This window comes from Rhinolophus sinicus, linkage group LG06 (genome assembly GCF_036562045.2).
Source record: "Rhinolophus sinicus isolate RSC01 linkage group LG06, ASM3656204v1, whole genome shotgun sequence".
Lineage (NCBI taxonomy): Eukaryota > Metazoa > Chordata > Mammalia > Chiroptera > Rhinolophidae > Rhinolophus > Rhinolophus sinicus.
In genome coordinates, this window is record NC_133756.1 from 155,503,174 (window position 1) to 155,521,432 (window position 18,259).

Consider the following 18,259-nt stretch of genomic DNA (forward strand, 5'->3'; position numbering starts at 1 on the left):
ATTGTACAGCAGATCTCTAGAATTTGTTCATCTTATTTAACTAAAACTGTATGCCTATTGATTAATAACTCCCCAGAACTCCCCTCCCCCACAGCCTCTGGTAACCACCATTCCAATCTTTGATTTTATGAATTTGACTATTTTAGGTATCTCATATGAGTGGAATCATATAGTGTTTGTCTTTCTGTGTCTGGCTTATTTCATTTAGCGTAATGTCCTCAAGGTCCAATATGTTGTCTCATATTGCAGAATTTCCTTCTTTCTTAAGGCTGAATAGTACTCCATTGTATATATGTATCACATTCTTTCTACCCATCCATCTGTCGACGGACATTTAGGTTGTTTCCACATCTTAGCTATTGTGAATAGTGCTGTAATGGACATGGGAGTGCTAATGTCTGAGAAGAGGGTCTTTAGCAGAAAGGTCCTGTGAATGTAGATTTTCTAGTGGGTTCCCAGGAAGGCTAGGTCACTGGAAAGTTGAGCAGGAAAGAGTCCATGTGAGACAGGCTGGTGAGAAAAGCAATGAGTGAAGATGTCAGGGGTGCAAGAACCCCCACAGCTCCTTCACTCCTGGCTTCCAAACCTGTGCCTTCCCCCAGAGAGGACTATGTTTGTTGGAAATAGGAGACAAGGTTCAGTGCATCTTTACTTACAAAGCATCCATAAACCCACAAAAGGGAAAGCCAAACCACAGTTCTCAGAATGGCAGAAACATTCTCACACAAATACACGTGAGAACATTGAGACAAACATCAGGATGGCAAAGCTGGTTCAAAGAATGATGCAAGAAACTGGTGTGTGTGCGTGTGTGTGCGTGTGTGTGTGTGTGTGTGTGTACTCAGGGAAAAAAGAATGCTAGAATAACAAAGCTAAATTAACTACTAAATTGGCTACCGCCCAATAAGACCATAAATTCATGGTTATCATTATCCTCTCTTCCAAATGTTTCCATTTCACTCTCATCTCTACCAGACAAAAAATATTTTCATCTTACCTGTTTTGTATCGACTCTGGGCCCGGATCCATAGTAAGTAAGAAGTAAAAAAAATTATTCCTCTAGAATGGTATTTCTCAGCCAGGGTACTAAAAAGAGGATTGGGCCCTAATGCCTGACGAGAACCAAAACTTTTCCACCCTGAAGCTGCTTTTTGGGATATTGATTTTAAGCTGTTTATTAAGAAACAAAAGACTCAGAAAGAACCTTTGACCTTCTCTGTCTTTCCTGCCCAAAAGATTCAGACAGAAAAACCTGCCTTAGGAAGGGAGCCTGGGCTCACCACCTGAAGAAAATTCACCCCAACATTAGTCAGGAAGACTCCAGGCCTGTTAACTAGATACCCCCTGTGTCCTATTGTTTCTGAGTTGCCCCAAAGAATTTGCCTGCAGCCATGTATGTTCTGCTTTTCCTCAACTACCTGTAAACCACCCATTCTCACTTCTGAAATCTAATACCCTGTCCCCCACTTTTCTCCTTTGTCCAAAAATGTCATATGTACCCAATGTTGCCTCAGTGCCTTTGGAATTTTCATGCCTATGTGAATTCCCCATGCACATGTATTAAATATTTGATTTCCTCCTGTTAATCTGTCTCTGTTAATTTGATTATTAGCCCAGCTAGAAGAACTTAGAAGGTGGGAGGAGAACTATTATTTTTTTTAGCCCCCACATGCCCAAGGCATTCTTTCTAACTAATCAACTTCTCTCTGCATCCAGGGTGGTACCAGAGTCCTGTCTGTGGGGGAACTGAGAACATCAGCACTTGAATGACGATCTGTGTTCTGAAAACCAGTTGCCCCTGATTCTTTTGCCTGATTTCCAAGTTTTGTATAATTTTTCTTCAGAGGATAAACTGTAGGTATACAGATTGACCCACAGTCACGCGTATCTCTCAGTATCTGAGGACACACGTGGGAGAAAAACCTGATAAAATGCTCTGAGTACAGAAAAGGGCTTTAGTGAGAACTTGAACCTTGTCCAACACCAGGAAAGTCACAGAGGGAGAAGCCATGTACACACACAACATAGGGGAAGAGGTCCCTGTGGGCTCATCATCCCCCCTCATCCACCAGAGGGAAGGTTCTCATGGCACAGAAACCCTAGACCTGTCCCCAGGGGTGGGGGAAGGACTGAATTCACAACCCGAAGCTGATTGACTATCTGAACATCCACACCAGGGAGAAATTCTCCACACACTTCAATTAAGTCAACCTCCAGCAGAAAAGTGCTAGTGTCTCAGTCAGGGAGACCCTCAGCTTCAGCTCCAGCTCTTCAGGCAGGAGAGTCTGCACAAAGCAGAGAACCTTCCAAATATCGAGAGAGCAGTGACGGCTTTGGCCAGAGAGCAAAGATGGCTGGTGGAGGTAGAACCACAGGCTGGGAAAACCTCCCAATTGGGCCTTGTCCACCTTGAGATTTTGGTCCATACAGCGTCAGACTCCTCCAGTTGGGCACAGGATGCTCACTCTGCTGCCTGCTTTAGGCTAACCTTTGGCATATGCCAGTAATTTATAGAGGTAAATACAGGATTGCAGGTTCAAACAGACTTGGTCCATATCCTGGCTCTGTCACTTACTAGCTGTGTTGGGTGAGTGAATCAGTTAATTTCTGTGAATCTCATTTAAAAAAAAAATCATTTAAAATGGGACTCATGTTAGCACCCACTTCATAGGTGCCATGAGAATTAATAAGAGGATAAGTGAGGTTGTTTTCCACCACCTTCTTTTTCTTTGGCTGACCCATTATCCAGAACCTACAAGCTCAATGTGCCTTTGAGGCCCTCAACTTGGGCCCTGGAGATAGAGAAGTGGTATTGTGTCTGCAGCTGCTCCAACCATGTGTCAAATGAACCCAAAAAGAGTCTGGAAGCTTTGGCTAGAAATAAATGATAAAGATTTATTTAAGGATCTTAGAGTTTGCACTCTGGACTCACAGCTAGGCAAAACCCCAGAAGTGTTCTGAAGGAAAAAGAAAAGTTGAGTTCTTATAGTAAAAAGTGCCTTCTTGAGAATAATCAGTCCTGCTTTTAAAAACAAAAAACAAAAAAACTTCTTATGTATTTAAGTGTGTTTTTCCAGGACCCATCAGCTCCAAGTCAAGTAGTTGTTTCAATTAGTTGTGGAGCGCAGCTCTGCCATGTGGGGATCGAACCAGCGACCTTATTGTTAAGAGCACTGAGCTCTAACCAACTGAGCTAACTGGCCGCCTCCAGACCTGCATTCTTAGCCCTAGGATTGGTCCAGGACAGTTGTCAGTCTGGATGATGGATGCCAGGTGATCTGGACACGTGAGTCCTTTGGGGGATAATCAGGTTATCTGGAGGTTTGATGTATCTCCAGGCATTGACACAGGACTGGCAAGTTCAAAAATTTAAGTTCCCAGGCTGGTTAAAACAAGAATAGAATCATTTCCTTTTACCTCATCCTACTTGATTTTAGTAACTTAGCAGCTTGACTATAGTGACTCCATTTTATTTCGTCCCTCTATTCCTCACACGGCGCTGGTGTGAAAAAACTTCCCCACAGGTTAGGAGGTTCCCAAGTGGCCACCGGGAATGAAGCACCCGCAAAGCAGGTGTCGAGTCTTTATGGGTCTCTTCCAAAGACCCCCCAAGGAGACATACAAACATCCTGTCTCACTTCTGTCCTTTGTCAGTACCTTAGAGTAGCAGTGCTAGCAGCCAACTTTCCTGAATGTCCCAAACAGGACAGGCCCAGCAGTGAGAAGATCACAAACATTAGAGCTGTTAGGTCATCAGAGACTGTCTTGTTTTTCAAAGGAGTTATGATGGACAGATTTAGTAAATCAGATACTGAATGCCCAGTTAAATTTGAATTTCAGGTAAATGACAAAAAAAATGTTTTTTTGTGTGTATGTCCCAATATTGCATGGAACATACTTCAAAAAAATTATTTTTTATTTATCTAAAATTCAAATTTCATTGGGCTCCCTGTATTTTATCTGGCAACCCTGAGAGGAGAGGTGCCGAGAGGAAAAGGAACTTGCCAGGGTCACACAGGAGGCCAGGTTTCACAGCCAGGTGTGTTGGTTCCCAGACCACTGCTACTTCTCCCTCCAACACACATACCCCAGCTTTCTGGATTTTTGTTTTGTTTTGTTTTGTTTGTTACTTAAGGCTAATGCTTGCTGGGCTGGGTGCTTGGGACTCGCGTATATTACAGGGAAAGAACCACAATTCGAGGAGGCCCAGAGGAGAAGCAGCACACCCACAGAGCATACAAGGGAGAGCAGGGACCAGGTTAGGCCCTCAGGAGATTTAGGTCCAATCCAGGCTTATCTCCACGTGACTGTGATCATGAACCTGACACGAAATGCTCCAAGGCTTGGTTTCTTAAGTATCAAATGGGCACAATGGGGCCTTGTTGTGCAGGAGACCCTGCTCGCTGTGCCATTTGTCGTGCAGGGTGTCATGGTGGGGTCTCACCTCCTGCTCCCCACATAAGAACGCAGGACACTGTGAGGCCAAAAAGGAACACCCACGGAGCCATAAGTAGGGGAGTCATAGCACTATATTCTCCCTGGAAGCATCCGCCTCTCTGCAATCCGCTCTTGCTAGCTCAGCCACCATCTTCTTGCTAGCCCCCATTTCTTCTGCTTGCGTAGTCACAGCAGTTATATCAGTGGCCAATGGCTCACTGGTTACAGCTGACGGCCAACTAGCCACAGTTGATGGCCATTTACTACCCGAGCCAACACCTTTCTATGTGAGGCCGAGAGCCTGGAAACTGCTTTCTGGGGCTCTGTCCCCACAGGCCTATTTCCAAAGGGTTACTTGGAAAATCATCAGAGACGAGCAAATCCCGAAAAGCTGGCTGCTTGTGTGCTGTGGAGCACTTTGTGCCTGTGCTGTTTTTTATCACGGCCCATGAAGACGGGGGATAAGTTTCCTTGTGTGAAGCTGAGAGTTTCACCCAAGCTTCCCCACCCTGCCGACTCAGGGCTAAATCCCAGGCCCGACCCCCAAAGCCCCACTAACGGATCCGACCCATCATGATTTACGGGAACTCACACCAGTGATCAATCATCCTTAATTTGTAACTGGGCAGTGTCCTAGGCCAGCCAATAGCGAAGACCAACAACCGCCCCCCCCCCTCGCCCAGCCACACACACACCCCACCCTCCCTGACCCTGAGGGACTATCCACTCAGTCTGCCCTGAAGCTGCTTAGTGACCAGGAGTTGGGAGCAGGTTTGGTTCTTGGGGGGGTGGGGGTGGCGGTCTCCTCATCTCTCTCTTTCCCTCCCCCAGTTTCCCGCCCCGTTTTATCTCTGCAGTCTCTATAGGCTTGCTTCCACTTGAGACTTCTGCCCCCCCCTCCCCTCTCCTGTCCCCTCTCCCCTCCAAGGTTGTCGTGCCCAACCCCCTCTGGACCACCTCTTCTCCCCCAGCCTCTGGCCTCATTGTTTGGCTAAAGCAGGACCCCCTGGATGGAACAGATGGACGGAGACCGGGCCTGGGGGGAGAGGCAGGGCCAGCGGGTGCCGGGAAAGGGAAGCGGTTTGGAGAAAACAAAACAGAGGGAGGAGCCAGGGAGGAGGTGGCTGGGAGAGGGAGGAGGACGGCATTCGCTGAGAGGGTCTAGGGCCTGGAATGGAATGGGGGCGGGCCCCGGGGTGGGGGCCCGCTGAGCCCCGGAGCTGGCTTCCACGCAGGCTTGCTCCGCAGGTCCGGGCTGACGTCGCCGCCCAGATGGCCTCCAGGCTGACCCCGCTGACCCTCCTGCTGCTGCTGCTGCTGGCCGGGGTGAGTGGCCCCTTCGTGGGGTGGGGGGTGGGGGGGCTGAGGGTTAACCCTTTAGGCTCCGGAGCCTGAGAAGAGTTATGAGCAAGCGACATTCGTAGAGAGCGTGGAAAGAGCAGGGGTGGGGGGGGGTAGGGACTCAGATGGAAGCAGGTTCGAATCCTAGCCCGCTACGCACCAGCCGTGGTGGCCTTAGCAAGTCACTTCTCCGAGACTACCTGCCCTGATGTGTAAAGTGGAAATGAAGGAGAAGGACCAAAGAGGGCAAAGAGATGGACTGCGTTTTGTGATATAAAAGCAAGGGGTTGTTGTGGACGCTGAGCTGCGAGGTAGGATGTTGGCTGCTGAGACACAGGCTCTCCCAAGGCTGGAGCCTGTGAAAAGCCGAGGGGGAGTGGCAGCAGACACACCTGGGCCTGAGTGGGGGTTAATCGCAATGCGAGGTCCCGGTGGTCTGGGAGGTCATCGGTAAGGGCTGAGCCTAGTGCTTGGGTGCTTACTTGGATGCTTACTTTGGCCTATGTGTTCATGTGTGTGGAAGGTGGCACCGTAGTGCTCTTTGAGATTCAGCAGGTGATGTAGTGATGAGCCGGGACCTAGAATCAGACCGAAGTTTGACTCCTACTTCTTCCTCCCGCTTCTGTGAGACCCTGGGCTAGTTACTTAATATGCCTCAACATAGGTTTCTTTGATCAGTGAAATGGAATAATACATGATTTCTCAGCCTGGAACTGTGGACATTTGGGGCTGGATAATTCCTCTTTATGATGCGCTGTCTGTGCATCTTAGGATGTGTTGCAGTGTCCCTGGCCTCTATCCACTAGATTCCGGTAGCGTCTCCGCCCTCCCCCCATCTCTTTCCCTCCCTTATGACAACCAAAAATGCCTCCAGATATTGCCACATGTCCTCTGGGGTCAAAATTGTCTCTGAGAGCCATTGGTCTATACTATTTCTTCTTCCCCTTTTCCTTCCTTTCTTCCGCCTTCCTCTCCTCCCATCTCTTCTTCACTTCCTCTCCCCTTTTCCTTCCTTCCTTCCTTCCTTCCTTCCTTTTGGAATGACTGTTGTTTTCAATACCCACTAATGGGTTGCAACCTACAATATGAAAAATCATTGTTCTAAAGCAAAGGCCACAAGCTCAAATAACTATATTGGCCAGGTAGGTTAGCCAAGACGGGCAAATATTTTTTTAAATATTTTAATAATTGCAAGAACATAGATAAATGGCTGTTGACACTCAGCTCCAAAGTTTGGGAAACAACTTTCTATATGGCAGTAATTGCTCAGCAATAACAGACTCCCTGCGTAGTCCTCGTCTTCCACAGAGAATATCCCTGCGCCCACCCCCACCCTGCTCCTGCCTTGCCCTCTCTCTGAAGGAATTAGTAGTGGTGGCTTCAGGACACACCTTTTACCCTCCAGGCTTTTTCAGGAATTATTTTCAGGTACAGGATATTGTCCACATCCCACCTTCTCTTGCTTTGAGTGTTTGAGGGGATTGTGCCTCAGAGAAAAATGGAACTCAGTTTCTTGAACCACAGGCTAGAGCCTCCTCAAATCTGAATGGTACCAGCAACAGCTCCATGGATCCAGAGAGCCTGCCAGGGGAAAGCAAAGAAAACACCTCAGAGGAAGAGAACCCCAGGAATGTATCCATTCAGCACAGCGTGGAGAGCCCCAAGAATCTACCCACGCAACACACCGTGGACTCTTCCACCATGCCGACAACCAACTCAACCATCCTAACAGCCAATACCACTTTGCCACCCACCTCCCAGTCCTGCAACCAGTCCACCACTGAACCCATTCAACCAACTACCCAGCCCACTACTGGGCCCCTCTGCCCGGGGCCTATCATTTCCTGCCCTGACTCGGAGAGTCATTCAGCAGACACCATATTGAGGGAGGCTTTGATGGATTTCTCCCTGAAGCTCTACCACGCCTTCTCGTCAGTGAAGAAAGCTGAGACCAACATGGCTTTTTCCCCTTTCAGCATCGCTAGCCTGCTCACTCAGGTCCTGCTTGGTAAGAACCTGACTGAGTTCTCTCCAGGCTGTATGTTCTCCCCAACCCAGATACAAAGCTATGCCTCTGTGAGGAAGCTGTAAAAATGGGCCACGTGTGGGGGGAGGAGTAATCTTTTTATTCTTGAACACTCATTTATTTCATTTAACAATGATTTAATAGGCACTATTGCTTATAAAACCCTATAGACTATACGAGAACATATAAAACAAGGTCCCAGCCGCCACCCATTGTTCAAGGTAAGGCAATAAGGGAGCTGCAACTGAAAGTGATAGACGTAGAGTAGAGTAGAATTGTGATAACGCTGCTTCCTAGCTGTGGGGCCTTGGGTAAATCACGTAACTTTTTTTTTTTTTTTTTAATTTATTGGGGTGACAATTGTTAGTAAAATTACATAGATTTCAGGTGTACAATTCTGTATTACATCATCTATAAATCCCATTGTGTGTTCACCACCCAGAGTCAGTTCTCCTTCCAATCACCATAGACTTAGCTTTTTGAGCCTGAGTCCTCATGTGTAAAAATGGAGATGGTTGTATTTACCTCTGAAAGTTAAGCAGATAGCCCAGTGCGGCTTGGTGGGAGGTCAAAAAAATGTTAATCTCTGTGCCTTCCTGAGGGATCAGTGTCAAGTCCTCAGGGGTAATTACCCTAGGAATGGCACAAATTGCTACAAGCCCTGGAGACAGTCACTGCAAGGGGGAAATTCCAGGCAGGCTACTAGAGCCAATAATACAATGAGCATAAGAACCCTTCTGGAATCCCAGAATCCTAACATCCTTATCCTCTACCCACTAGATGCTGCTAGCAACCCTCCACCCCGCTCCATTCATGACAACCAAAGTGTTTTTAGACATTGCCAAATGTCCCCTAGGAGGCACATTTCAGTTGATGGGTTTGGGTTAATTTCTTTATTGCCCAAAAGATGCGGCTTGAATCCTGTTTCAATCCTCCACTTATTAACTCTGTGGTCTTAAACTGAGTAGATCACTTAATCCCTTAAAACCTCAGTTTCCTCATCCGCACAATGGGGATAGTAATTATCCTTATGTAAAAGGGTTATTATGATTCAATGACATCATACTGGGGAAACACTTTAATGCCTGGAACCAAGTAAGTGCTCAATCAATTTTATCTATTACTGTACAGAAGATGTGTACAATAAATATTTAATAATGAATACCTGAAAGGGTATTGCGCATCCATCGTCTTTTATAATTCTCTGATGTCTCCTTTTAATAGTGATCTAGCGTCCCTGCCTACAGGGTGAACCTGTGTAAACCCAAACCAACTAAATAATAGTTAATGTGAAATAGTGATTGGACCAGGCTTTGAATGATGAGGGGAATAAAAATCAGTCTTCCAAGACCATGTTTCCATCTGTGGGGATAATGTGATTCCCCTCCAGAGCAGGCAACAACCCCCCATTCCAGCCTGGTCCCTCAAAACTGGTCCTGAATGGTGGGGCCCCCACGCCTCCTGCAGTTGCCCCTCATCTCTACCCTTTGTTGTAGGGGCTGGGAGCAGCACCAAGGAAAACCTGGAGACCGTCCTCTCGTACCCCAAGGACTTTACCTGTGTCCATGAGGCCCTGAAGGCCTTCACTTCCAAAGGCTTTACCTCAGTCTCTCAGATCTTCCACAGTCCAGGTGAGTGCCCAGGGCGGGGTCGCAGCTGCTGAGCAGGGGGTCCTGAGGGGATTCTGAGGGGACCCAGCACTACGGAAAGAGGACAGAGGGAGTTAAGGCTAATACATTTTGATGGACTGCAGAGCAGGTAAGGGCCTCAGCAGACATATCAAGTGGCTCCAGGAGCTGGGTAGTTCCCCTGGTGAGACTCTGGGCAAGTCATTTGCATTCATCAACTCTGTTTAGTGTACGAGTTCATGAATAGATCGAGTTCAGGCTAGAGAGCTATAGATAAAAAATTTTTCTTTGCTAATCTGGGTTGGGGGAGTCTTGGGGCTCCTAGTCTTTGTACGTTTTTTGGTATTATATCAATTTGTTGTCATTTACATGGGTTAGATTATTAAGTAGGTAATAAGAGCAATAAACTTCCCAAATGATCTAATGCAGTTATTTTCAAATTTTGTTCCCCAGAGCCCTAGGGTTCTGAGGCTGAGCTGCTTCGGGAGTCATGCATGGTGGGAGTGGGGGATTAGGGAGGCTGGGGGGGGGGGGGGCACCACTTCCTGTGAAAGGGAGATGGAGCCAGTTAGGCTCTGAGCTCCTGCCCAGCCTCAACCAGAGCCCTTTTATATTATGGGCTTCAGACATGACTTCATTTGAAAACATAGTTCTGCTGCTTAATAAGGTTTGAAACCTACAGATCTAGTCTGACCCTCTGTTTAAATAAGGGGAAACATTTTTTTCCTGTCTATTTTTTTTAACTTAGGAAAACAATACTCCTTCATTGTAGACACTGAGAAAATACAGAAAAGCAAAGAGAAAGAAAATTCACCTATCACCCCATTATCTTAAAAAGCAAACAAACGAAAAAAACACCCTCTTTTTAGGGTTGAGAAAATATGGCTCAGATGTATTTGATTAACATTGGCATTTACTTATTTGCTATAAATCAACTTTGTCCTCTGTCTTGCTAGGTTGGTGGAAAATACAGCTGCATTCAATATTAGTTATTTAGTCCAGGAAAAGTTTCTCTTTCAAACACTATTGTCTTTAGTGGACCTGGGCTTTGGAGAGCAAAAGCCAGGAAGTCTGGTTACAAACTTCTGCTGAGGCCAGGAAGCGGACTCTGTTCCCTCTTTAATGAAGGGAAGAAAAGAGGAAATATACAGGCAAACGGAAGTTCAGCTCTCAGAGTTATCTAGCTGAGCTATGGCCACATGGCAAGCAGCAGCAGCAAGAGCCTAGGATGGGCATGTCTTCTGTCCCAGTTCAGGATTTGCCTTCTTTGGGCCTCATTGCCATGGCAATGAGGGGTGGGCTGGACCTCTGCTCCAATGTGCTGTGTTCATTGGAGTGAGCAGCAAGTGACAGGAAACAAGCTCCCTCTCAAAGCCTGCTTTTGGAAGGGGAGAGGGTGTTCAAGGGACTCATGCCTCCTTCTCTCCACCTGTCCCCCGCCCCCCCAGACGTGGCCATAAGGGATGCCTTTGTGAACGCCTCTCGGAGCCTGTATGGCAGCAGTCCCAGAGTCCTGGGAAATGACAGTAGTGACAATTTGGACCTCATCAACACCTGGGTGGCAGAGAAGACCAACCACAGGATCAAACAGATACTAGACAACCTGCCCTCCGACACCCAGTTTGTCCTCCTCAACGCGATCTACCTGAGTGGTAAGTGAGCCCTGGACCAGATCATCTTCCCTTCCTGAGTCCTTCCTCCCCTCCTGCCTTCAAGTTCCAGGACTGGATCCCATGGTACCTGTCCCACCCCTTGCTAACAAGTATTTCAGCTCTCCATCCTCTCTTCACCTGCATTAGAGTAACCACCCCCCTTCCCTCCAGCCAAGTGGAAGACAACATTCGATCACACAAAAACCACGACAGAGCCCTTTTACCACAAATCCTCTGCGATAAAAGTGCCCATGATGACCAGCAAGAAGTACCCGGTGGCCCATTTCACTGACCCGACTTTGAAGGCCAAGGTAAGTTCTTGGCTCTTGCCACTCTTGAGTGTCCTGATTTCTCTCTGCTATGGCCCCATCACTTTGGGGTGCACCCTTGCTAATTCATCATTTCTACTCCTTCCCTCTGTATTTCCACCCTGTCTTTTCTCTTTCTCCCTTCTTCAGCCTAGGCCGAGGCAGACGTTGTATATTTTAGGCTGGAAAGCAGGATTCTAAAGTTTCTTCATTCATCTCTGCTGTGTTGAATGGCAAAAAGTGAGTTGTGTTTCTCTGCTGTGCATCTAATGTATGCATGCATATACAGCATGCATGCGTATGTGTACATGTGTATATCTGTGTGTATACATGTGGTAAGCATGCGTGAGCACATGTATTAAATGGCTTAAATTCCTTAGCAGAAATTGAACAGTGTAATTTCAGTGGATGGGGAGGGAGGAGGGAAGACAGAATATGCAGCCCAGAGGATTCTACTTAGTAAATTGTCTCATGCCCAGTGATCAGATATTTCGCCTCATTAGGAGAGCAAGACGCAGACCTATGAGACAGAAAACAATGGGAGACACACGTGTGACTTCGTTCTAGGCTGAGAAGTAAAGGATATGTCTGGGAACTCCAGGCTTGTTTCCACTTGGGGGCTGTCCTTCGCTTTTCCTCTGCCTAGATCCTCCTTTCCTCAGATTTTCACTTGTTACTTCTGTTCATCCAGGTCTGCTCAGAGGTCACCTTGGTGGAGGGGCCTTCCCCCTCCTTAAAGGAGCCCCCCCTTCTCACCCTGTAACATCACCCTGTTTTAGTATATTCATGGTTTTTATCACTATCTGAAATTATGTTATTTGCAATTATTTGATTACAATATTATCTATCTCCCTGAAATACTCTCTCTCTCCTTGGGAACAGAGACCTTACATGTCTTGTTTTTACAACAATATCCCCAGCACTCAGAACAATGCCACATGTAATAAGTGCTCATGATATGTTTGCTGAATGAATGAATGAAGGAATTCATTGGAGGTATGAGAAGCTGGGAAGACTTCATGGAGGAGGTGGCTTTTCACCATTCCTGCACTTTTCTGCCCGCTCATCCATCCCTATTCAATGAATTGACCATTCATAACTGTTGAACAAAACCAGAATAGCACATGTGTAAGGCAGAGGACAGTGAATATATATGGCATGTTTAGTCCATCATGGCATGTTTAGAGTGCTAAATCAGAGTATATGGAGGGAGAGTATCAATGTGATGTCTTTTTCATCACCCAATTGAATTCTGTAGTCTAGATTCTTCTCAGCCATCTCAACGTCTACCATAATGTTCTTTTCATGATAGTCTCATATCCTGTTAGTCTAAGATTTCTCAACGTTGGCACAATTGACATTTTGGGTTAGAGAATTCTTTGTTATGGGGTACTATACTGGGCATTGGAGGATTTAGCAGCATCCCTGGCTTCTTCCCACTAGATGCCAGTAGCACTGTGGCCCCCCTGTTCTACCCACCCACAGCTATGACAACCAAAATGTCTCTGGACATTGCCAAATGTCCCCTGGGGGCAAATTCGCCCTGGGTTGAGAACCCCTATATTAGACCCATGGGTCCTGCACTTCTCACACTTTTGTTTGGCCATCAGGGAAAGTCATTCTAATCGCAAACTGGAAAAGTAAGCTGGGATCGGCTTGTACACAATCTTGAATGTCACACTAAGAGATATATACTTAATCTCATAGGCAGTGAAGAGCCATCAAAAGTCTTAGAAAAGGACTGACCCAGTAACTCTGGTGACACCTTTCACACGTTATGTACTTCATGCACAAGACACTTGAGAGGAAGGGAATGGCTCGCAGAGCTCACATCACGTGCCTGTATTACATAGCTGGTCAGTAGCAGAGTCAGTGTGTGAGCAGAAACTTGTGTTCATGCTCTGCACCTCACCAGCGCAGAGTCAGACCGGCACTGTTCACCCAGCTGGCATCCCCATTTCATGGCAAAGCCCGGGAGCCGAGGTCTGGCTGCTGCTTGCTGAAGTAGTACAGACTAGGGCAGCGGACTGAAGGTCAGCCTTGGCCGGACTCACAGGGTAGGAAGACTGAGGTGCATCTCTTATTCTCCAGGTGGGGCAGCTGCAGCTCACCCACAACCTGAGCTTGGTGATCCTGGTGCCCCAGAACATGAAACACCGTCTTGAAGACATGGAGCGGGCTCTCACCACGTCTGTGTTCAAGGCGATCATGAGGAAGCTGGAGATGACCAAGCCCCAGCCCACTCTCCTGATGATGCCCCGCATCAAAGTGAAGAGCAAGCAGGACATGCTGTCAGTCATGGAGAAGCTGGGTGAGCCCTGGCAGCCCGGGCTTGCTCCCAGACCATCGGGGGGGGGGGGGGTCCCTAAAAGACAGTTAGCACTGTTAGAGTATTTTTCACATCCGTAATCTCAGGTTGTCCCTCAGTCCTGTGAGTTAGAAGGGCAGGTGCTATTATCCCATGAGAGCATTGAGGAAGTGACTCAGAAAATGTACATGACCTAGCCAAGGTCCCTGGAGCTCGTTAGCAGTGAGCCAGAACACCAATCCAGGTCTCCAGCTCCCTCGACTGTTTCCACTGTGGTTCATTGTGGCAGAGACTGGAACAGGTGACTAAGGTGGGCCACGGGTGCTTCTCCCCGAGACATTTCACAACACTCAGCCACTCCAAGGAATATGCAAGAGGCAATCTGGGCAAGAGGCTCTGGAGGCTTCTGAGTTTAGGAGAGGCAACAGAGACTCCGTTCCTTAACCTTTGGCCTCACTTCCTGATCTTTGACTTCATGTCCAGATATATCACTTCATTTTCTGTTAAAGAACTTGACCTTCTAGTAGATGCTCTTGTTTCCAGTATATGATATCACACTCTTGTATATGACCTCATGTGATGACAAATGACCTCTTTCCGATACAGTACCTCATTCCAAGGTCATTGTTGACAAGCAGAGACATCACTTTCCTGGTTTAGGTGTGGGGGTGAGAGCAAGGCCGCTCACCACTTGAAAGAAGGTGGTGGTTGGAGTGAAGATGGGCCCACTGGCAGAGGAACCCATGAACTGGACCAGAAGTCGTGATATATATTTTTGATAAGCAAGGAGGAGGAAGAAGAGAGTACTGGGACTTGGGACCGACCGAGAAAATTCAGGACAAATGTCTCCAGCAGCTGAGGGTTCCAGGCTGGTCATTGACTCATTGTTTTTCTCTGGTTATGCCCTAGAATTCTTTGATTTCTCTTACGACCTCAACCTGTGCCGGCTGACAGAGAACTTGGATCTTCAGGTTTCTGCAATGCAGCACCAGACGGTGCTGGAGCTGACAGAGAGTGGGGTGGAGGCGGCTGCAGCCTCGGCTATCTCTGTGGCCCGCAATTTGCTGCTCTTCGAAGTACAGCAACCCTTCCTCTTCCTGCTCTGGGACACACAGCACAGGTTCCCTGTCTTCATGGGGCGGGTGTATGACCCCAGGGCCTGAGACCTGCAGGGGCCAGGCTAGGGCCAGCCCTACCCCTCAGGCCTCAGCTCCCCCATTACAGCCCTGCTACTGCCTGCCTGGACTTGTCTCCAACCACCACCCACCTTAAGTGTCCTCAGTTTTCCACCTGAAGGGCTCCCGCAGGGTCTGGTGAAGGGACCTGCTTCTAGTGTCCCTTCCCTGTGACTCTCCAAACCACTTTTTGCAGCTTTCTCTGGTTCAAGTTCACTAGACTCTACAAATAAAACTTGGCAGACCATTACTTTCTCTCTCATTTGTCCTTCAGTTTTTAAGGACAAGGGCTACCATGCCCCTGTGTCAGCTAGCTATTGCTTTGTAACAAGTCACTCTGACTTAGTGACTTAAGACAGCAATCATTTATTTCACCTAAGCCTCTGGGTTGGCTGAGTGGTCTTACGGAACCGGGGTGGACCTGGCTGATATCCCTGGGGCTCACTTACATATCTGTGACGGTTGCCAGGTTGGTGGTGACGTGGCTAATCGACAGTGGCCTCAGCTGGGATCCTCCATGTCTCCTACATCCTTCCAGCAGGCTAGCCTCCATTGGCAGTGTTTCAAGAAAGGAGTCAGAAACAGGCCGTCTTTTTCACATCTCGGCACCTCTGCTTGCATCAAGTTTACTAGTGTCCCATCAGCCAATGCAAGCATGTTGCATGGCCAGACCTGGAGCTGAACGGAAAGGCACTACAGTGACTGAGCAGTTAATCGGAGGCTATTCATGCAGTCCCTGTCTCCCTTGTCTGTGACAACAGTAATAACAGTAACTATCATTGTTGGGAACTTGCACAGGTGGCCTGCTAAGAGCTTTGCAGACATTCATCCTCACGACACCTTTATATGGTAAACTCTCAACTGGGAGAGAGTGTGTTCCTCAAAGCCATGCAGTTAGGAAACGGCAGAACGGGGTTCGAAAGCATGACTACGTCTAAGTTCATGGTCTTTATCTTCTATGTCTCTGCCCTCTTATCTTAAAAGTCCTGCCTGTATTTGTTCAACAAACACAGTGCCCATGTGTCGGTGGCACTAAGCGCAGAGGATGTAAAGATGACTTAAACTAGTGCCTGCCTTCAAAACCTACAGCTTGATGGCAGAGACAGGAAGACAAAATTTTAACCCAGCATGCTCTGTTCATCTCTGAATATGCCTCCTAATGTGTGTTTTCCCATTTCTAGTTTATCCTCAGACTCACGTTTTAGTCCTTCTACCTCCCATTTTGCCTTTCTCCCTCCTAATCCCATCTTTTTGTCTCCGTCCCGTCTCTGCTTCTCCCTTTGTCTCCATCCTCCACTGTCTCTCCCTTCTCTCCTTGGTACAGTGTTGGCCACCCAAACGTGCTGACTGATTTCTGACTTCAGTCCTTTCAGCTGCAGGTCAGGTCATCCTTGCCCTCTCCCAGCTCTCATTCAGATATTCCGGTTGGCAGCCACAAGCAGCCTAGAGGTACGCATACCCCCCTCCCATGACAACACATAGGGATTTGGCCATCAATCCACAGACATTTCTCAAGCATCTGCCCTATAGGGTCTCAACTTAGATCAAACTAGTCCTGCCCGAGATGTTTCTTTTTCTTTTTTTTAATTACATTTATTGGGGTGACAATGGTTAGTAACCAGGATGTTTCTATGAGGTGTTTTCCTTAAGGCCATCAGAGCCCCCACTCGAGAGACATCTGCTGCCTGCAGAATCTGGCTTCCCCATCTGCCTCTCACAGAGTACCCTGGTGATAAGGAGAAACTGAGGCATGGGGGCAATGCGGTAACTGACTAGTTGGGTTCTGCAGCCAGGCAGTAGCTCTCAGCTTTTCGGGCTGGTCCCCTTCTCTGTGGCCTGCGCTGGGTGCCAAATTCCAGGCTGAAATGCAAGATGAGAGCTGACCCAAGCTTCCGGTGTGCTCTTTCTAGTTCATGCACACTCTGGTCGAGGTCGGGCCTGTCTGAGAGGGGAAAAAAGGCTGGATTTGATCATTCTTTTTCAGCATAGCCCCTACCCTGTCGGTCATCTACTACCACTTGCTTCCTACTTCAGGACCTGGCTCCCCAGGTGGACAGAACCTCAGAATGCCAGGTCAGAGGCATTCCTTGCAACTCAGACTCCCAGCCAAGGCTGAGAACCAAACAAGAGTCACTCTGATGTGACTTGTAGCTCTGGGGGCATGGAGAGATCACCACTTCACATCAGTCTTGATTGGCAGCGTGATCTCTACATGCCCTACCCAAAAGACAGTCTCTCAGGCTGATAGGAAGATGGCAAATTCCCATGTGGGCTGGTCCCACACTGATTCTTCTGTGAGCAACGGTTGAAAGCAATGGAACCTCCCAAATTAAGGAAGATTCCCCACTCCTGGAGGAGATACTGACCAGATTACAGCAAAGTCAGGAGGTGGGAAGCGATTCTGACCCATGGGAACAGAACTTTGCAAATTTTTGACCCTACCCCCACCCCGTGCTGTAAGCCAGGTATTATTCCTGTTTGTGAGATAAGGAAGCTAAAACTCAGAAAGGTTAAGTAACTATCCAAAGGTCATACAGTTGTAAAGTGATCCCATGTCTGAATTCAAATGTATTCGGTGACTTATTTGGCCAGGCTATTTCCTTTCTGCCCAAACCAGACTATAAATCAGTTCTGTGTTTTCTTATGCCCTGTACCATGTGCCCCCACCAAGCCTATCAAAGTGCCTTACACTAAAAAGAAACAAAAAAAAGAACATTGAGTGAATGAATAAAACACCACATCCAGGTGGTGGGGGAAGAGAAGATTCGTATTCATCTGGAAGAATAGAAAATCTGGAAGTGAAGAGAATTTAAATATTTTCTGTTCTGAGGCTTTTCTTATGAGAGGCTTTGTGTCACCTTTTTGTTTGTTTGTTTGTTTAAAACAATTAACATTTATTTAGCTCATGAGTCACTGAGTCTGTGTGGGCCTCAGGTTTATGGGGGTGTGGGGACAGAGCCAGGAGTGCAGTTTCCAGGCTCTCAGCCTCATGTGGAAGGTGCTCACTCGGGTAGTCAATGGCCATCAACTGTGATTGAATGGCCATCAGCTGTGGCTAGTTGGCCGTCAGCTGTAACCAATGAGCCATTGGCCACTAATATAACTGCTGTGGCTATGCTAGCAGCAAATGGGGGCTAGCAAGAAGATGGTGGCTGAGCTAGCAAGCACGGATTGCAGTTAGCATGGCAGATTGCAGCTAGCAAGTGAGGTTGATTGGCAGAGAGAAGCGAAGGGCAGGCTGCGGATAGTGTGGCTCCTGCTTCCTGTGTCTCCAACCCAGCCACCAGCGAGACTATAGTGGTATGACTCCCCTACCTATGGCTCCGTGGGTGTTCCTTTTTGGTCTCACCATGTCCTGTGTTCTTATGTGGGGAGCGGGAGCTG

General features: G+C 47.7%; 1 protein-coding gene across 2 annotated transcripts; it reads left to right on the forward strand.

The window, feature by feature from the left end:
- Positions 1-5,119: 5,119 nt before the first annotated feature.
- Positions 5,120-15,125, forward strand: SERPING1 (serpin family G member 1). Of its 2 annotated transcripts, none has more exons than XM_019715418.2 (8): positions 5,120-5,208; positions 5,686-5,763; positions 7,288-7,786; positions 9,301-9,435; positions 10,881-11,084; positions 11,256-11,395; positions 13,484-13,703; positions 14,610-15,125. In XM_019715418.2, the coding sequence occupies exons 2-8, from the start codon at positions 5,710-5,712 to the stop codon at positions 14,861-14,863; spliced, it is 1,506 nt and encodes a 501-aa protein (XP_019570977.2). In that variant the 5' UTR covers positions 5,120-5,208; positions 5,686-5,709; the 3' UTR covers positions 14,864-15,125. The 2 variants fall into 2 exon arrangements, with proteins under 2 accessions (XP_019570977.2, XP_019570978.2); XM_019715419.2 differs by having other exon boundaries at positions 5,122-5,208; positions 7,303-7,786.
- Positions 15,126-18,259: the final 3,134 nt, after the last annotated feature.

Bases quoted from the DNA above. Each gene is read 5' to 3' on its own strand.
- SERPING1 (XM_019715418.2), top strand. From the start codon at position 5,710: ATGGCCTCCAGGCTGACCCCGCTGACCCTCCTGCTGCTGCTGCTGCTG. The intron at 9,436-10,880 runs GTGAGTGCCCAG...CCGCCCCCCCAG, and splicing joins TCAGATCTTCCACAGTCCAG to ACGTGGCCATAAGGGATGCC. The intron at 11,396-13,483 runs GTAAGTTCTTGG...CTTATTCTCCAG, and splicing joins ACCCGACTTTGAAGGCCAAG to GTGGGGCAGCTGCAGCTCAC.